Consider the following 4276-nt stretch of genomic DNA (forward strand, 5'->3'; position numbering starts at 1 on the left):
CAACCCAGACCATCCCCAGCTCCAACCCAGACCATCCCCAGCTCCAACCCAGACCATCCCCAACCCAGACCAGCCCCAACCCAGACCATCCCCAGCCCCAACCCAGACCATCCCCAGCCCCAACCCAGACCATCCCCAGCCCCAACCCAGACCATCCCCAGCCCCAACCCAGACCATCCCCAGCTCCAACCCAGACCAGCCCCAACCCAGACCATCCCCAGCCCCAACCCAGACCAGCCCCAACCCAGACCATCCCCAGCCCCAACCCAGACCAGCCCCAGCTCCAACCCAGACCATCCCCAGCTCCAACCCAGACCATCCCCAGCTCCAACCCAGACCATCCCCAGCTCCAACCCAGACCATCCCCAGCCCCAACCCAGACCATCCCCAGCCCCAACCCAGACCATCCCCAGCTCCAACCCAGACCATCCCCAGCCCCAACCCAGACCATCCCCAGCCCCAACCCAGACCATCCCCAGCTCCAACCCAGACCATCCCCAGCTCCAACCCAGACCATCCCCAGCTCCAACCCAGACCATCCCCAGCTCCAACCCAGACCATCCCCAACCCAGACCATCCCCAACCCAGACCATCCCCAGCCCCAACCCAGACCATCCCCAGCCCCAACCCAGACCATCCCCAGCCCCAACCCAGACCATCCCCAGCTCCAACCCAGACCATCCCCAGCTCCAACCCAGACCACCCCCAGCTCCAACCCAGACCATCCCCAACCCAGACCAGCCCCAACCCAGACCATCCCCAGCCCCAACCCAGACCATCCCCAGCCCCAACCCAGACCATCCCCAGCCCCAACCCAGACCATCCCCAGCTCCAACCCAGACCATCCCCAGCCCCAACCCAGACCATCCCCAGCTCCAACCCAGACCATCCCCAACCCAGACCAGCCCCAACCCAGACCATCCCCAGCCCCAACCCAGACCATCCCCAGCCCCAACCCAGACCATCCCCAGCCCCAACCCAGACCATCCCCAGCCCCAACCCAGACCATCCCCAGCTCCAACCCAGACCACCCCCAGCTCCAACCCAGACCATCCCCAGCTCCAACCCAGACCATCCCCAGCCCCAACCCAGACCATCCCCAGCCCCAACCCAGACCATCCCCAGCCCCAACCCAGACCATCCCCAGCCCCAACCCAGACCATCCCCAGCCCCAACCCAGACCATCCCCAGCCCCAACCCAGACCATCCCCAGCCCCAACCCAGACCATCCCCAGCCCCAACCCAGACCACCCCCAGCTCCAACCCAGACCATCCCCAACCCAGACCATCCCCAGCCCCAACCCAGACCAGCCCCAACCCAGACCATCCCCAGCCCCAACCCAGACCATCCCCAGCCCCAACCCAGACCATCCCCAGCCCCAACCCAGACCATCCCCAGCCCCAACCCAGACCATCCCCAGCCCCAACCCAGACCATCCCCAGCTCCAACCCAGACCATCCCCAGCCCTAACCCAGACCATCCCCAGCCCTAACCCAGACCACCCCCATCCCCAACCCAGACCAGGCCCCCTCTTTTACGCTTATGCTACTCTGTTAATTATTTATTCATAGTCACTTTAACTCTACCCACATGTACATATTACCTCAATTACCTCAATTAGCCGGTGCCCCCGCACACTGACTCTGTACCGGTACCCCCCTGTATATAGCCTCCCTACTGTTATTTTATTTTACTGCTGCTCTTTAATTATTTATTATTTAAAAATTTTACTCATCCATTTTTTACTTAACACTTTTTTTTCTTAAAACTGCATTGTTGGTTAAGGGCTTGTAAGTAAGAATTTCACTGTAATGTCTACACCTGTTGTATTCGGCGCATGTGGCAAATACAATTTGATTTGATTTAATAATTAAATTTGTCTGTGAAAATCTGACTGAAATGTTCTGACAAGTAACGCTAGTTTTTAATCACATGCCTTTCTATTTGTTCTCTCAGGGGTGACCCCATGTCCAACATGAACCTAACGTTCACCTCCAAGGAGGACGCTGTCGCCTTCGCAGAGAAAAATGGTAAACATCACAGACACACACACACCACACACCACACACACACACACACACACCACACACACCACACACACACACACACACACACACACACACCACACACAGACGCGCACACACACACACAACACACACCACACACACACACACACACCACACACACACACACACACACACACACCACACACCACACACACATAAACACACACACACACCACACACACACACCACACACACACACACCACACACACACACACACACCACACACCACACACACATACCACACACACACACCACACACACATAAACACACACACACACCACACACACCACACCACATACACACACACCACACACACCACAAACCACACACACACCACACCACACACCACACACCACACACACACCACACCACACACCACACACCACACACACACACACTGTTAAATCCCATAGATCCCCTTCCTACCTCCGCTAGTCGTCGTGGGTGACGCTAACTTACACTAATACACTAACTTTGAGGAAACGTGTTTTGTTTATCATAGCAGGATAGAGATTAGTGCGGTTCTTGTCTATACACAGCTTTCTGACGACGCATGTTTATGCCTACACTTTAAATTGTGAATGGGATCTGATCCAAGAGGAATACACAAGCTGTTCTTGGCCCTGCGGCTTCATTTCATTCATCTGAGCTGTTTATTATCTCAGGTTGGAGCTACGACATCACAGAGAAGATGGAGAAGAAGCCCAGAGCGAAGTCGTACGGAGCCAACTTCTCCTGGGACAAAAGGACTAGGAGGTCTGCTAAGTAAACTGGACTGACCTGATCCTGATCTGAAGACACACACCTGTTGTTGCTTGTACCATAATACTCTCTACTTGATTAAATAATACATGGATATATATGTGTTCAAAGTGATTCTCTGTCCTGTTTTAGTATTTAAGTATTAGTTTGTGTACTTTTATGCTTGTTGCTTGTCCCTTCCTTGTTGCTGTGGTTTAAGAGAAAAATGCTCAAATCCAAAAATTGCTATTTGTTAGGAAATTAATGCTCTCAAAGGTTAACTTCCCTTTTGACTTATTAGAGTTCAACTATATTCTCTTGGATTGTGGTTACTGCAACCTTCACCATTTCAACAGCCAAATGAGCCTGCACGTGTGTGCATCAAAATCACTCTCCACTTCAAATAAGACATTAATACCTATTATCTGTTGGGTCATCCCTCTTAACGGACCGCTAATACAGTATTTAAATCAAGTTGGAGGACATCAATGGAAAACTGAAGGAATCCAACTCATGGCCTCAGTAAGGCTTCTCTGGGCAACCAGGGAAAACTCACCCCATCACCTCAGTAAGGCTTCTCTGGGCAACCAGGGAAAACTCACCCCATCACCTCAGCAAGGCTTCGCTGGACAACCAGGGAAAACTCACCCCATCACCTCAGCAAGGCTTCGCTGGACAACCAGGGAAAACTCACCCCATCACCTCAGCAAGGCTTCGCTGGACAACCAGGGAAAACTCACCCCGTCATAAATAGAAGGAGAAGGGAAGTTTTGTTAAATAACCATCAAGTTTAAACTGGAAAGTATAGAGTGTATCCAAAACGGCACCCTGTTCCCTAATATAGTGCACTACATTTGACCAGATTCCATCTGGAATAGGGTTCCATCATGGGGTGCAGGAGATGGAGAAAGGAGATGGAGATGGAGAAAGGAGATGGAGAAAGGAGATGGAGAAAGGAGATGGAGAAAGGAGATGGAGAAAGGTGATGGAGAAAGGAGATGGAGAAAGGAGATGGAGAAAGGAGATGGAGAAAGGAGATGGAGAAAGGAGATGGAGATGGAGAAAGGAGATGGAGAAAGGAGATGGAGAAAGGAGATGGAGAAAGGAGATGGAGATGGAGAAAGGAGATGGAGAAAGGAGATGGAGAAAGGTGATGGAGAAAGGTGATGGAGAAAGGAGATGGAGAAAGGAGAAAGGAGATGGAGAAAGGAGATGGAGAAAGGAGATGGAGAAAGGAGATGGAGAAAGGAGATGGAGAAAGGAGATGGAGAAAGGAGATGGAGAAAGGTGATGGAGAAAGGTGATGGAGATGGGAAGTCTTGTTAATTAGCCATTAAGTTAAACTATGGAAAGTATAGATTAGAGGGACAAGGCCAGTGGGGTGGAGAGGTCAGTCGGAAGGCCTATCTGTCTTAGCCGTGTATAGGACGAGCAATGAGATACTTTTGTATATATAGTGTACGTGG

At 51.9% G+C, this 4276-nt stretch overlaps 1 protein-coding gene across 1 annotated transcript in view; it reads left to right on the forward strand.

The window, feature by feature from the left end:
• Positions 1-2929, forward strand: part of LOC311144689 (NADH dehydrogenase [ubiquinone] iron-sulfur protein 4, mitochondrial-like) — a 48484-nt gene extending 45555 nt beyond the window's left edge. Inside the window, exons 4-5 of the mRNA XM_084180772.1 lie at positions 1958-2031; positions 2735-2929. Of these exons, the coding sequence (XP_084036898.1) occupies positions 1958-2031; positions 2735-2838 (178 nt within the window). The 3' untranslated portion in view covers positions 2839-2929. The remainder of the gene's footprint in view (positions 1-1957; positions 2032-2734) is intronic.
• The last annotated feature ends 1347 nt before the right edge of the window (positions 2930-4276 follow it).

The sequence above is a fragment of the Coregonus lavaretus genome (genome assembly GCF_964263955.1).
Source record: "Coregonus lavaretus genome assembly, chromosome: 17".
In the NCBI taxonomy this organism is placed as follows: Eukaryota; Metazoa; Chordata; class Actinopteri; order Salmoniformes; family Salmonidae; genus Coregonus; species Coregonus lavaretus.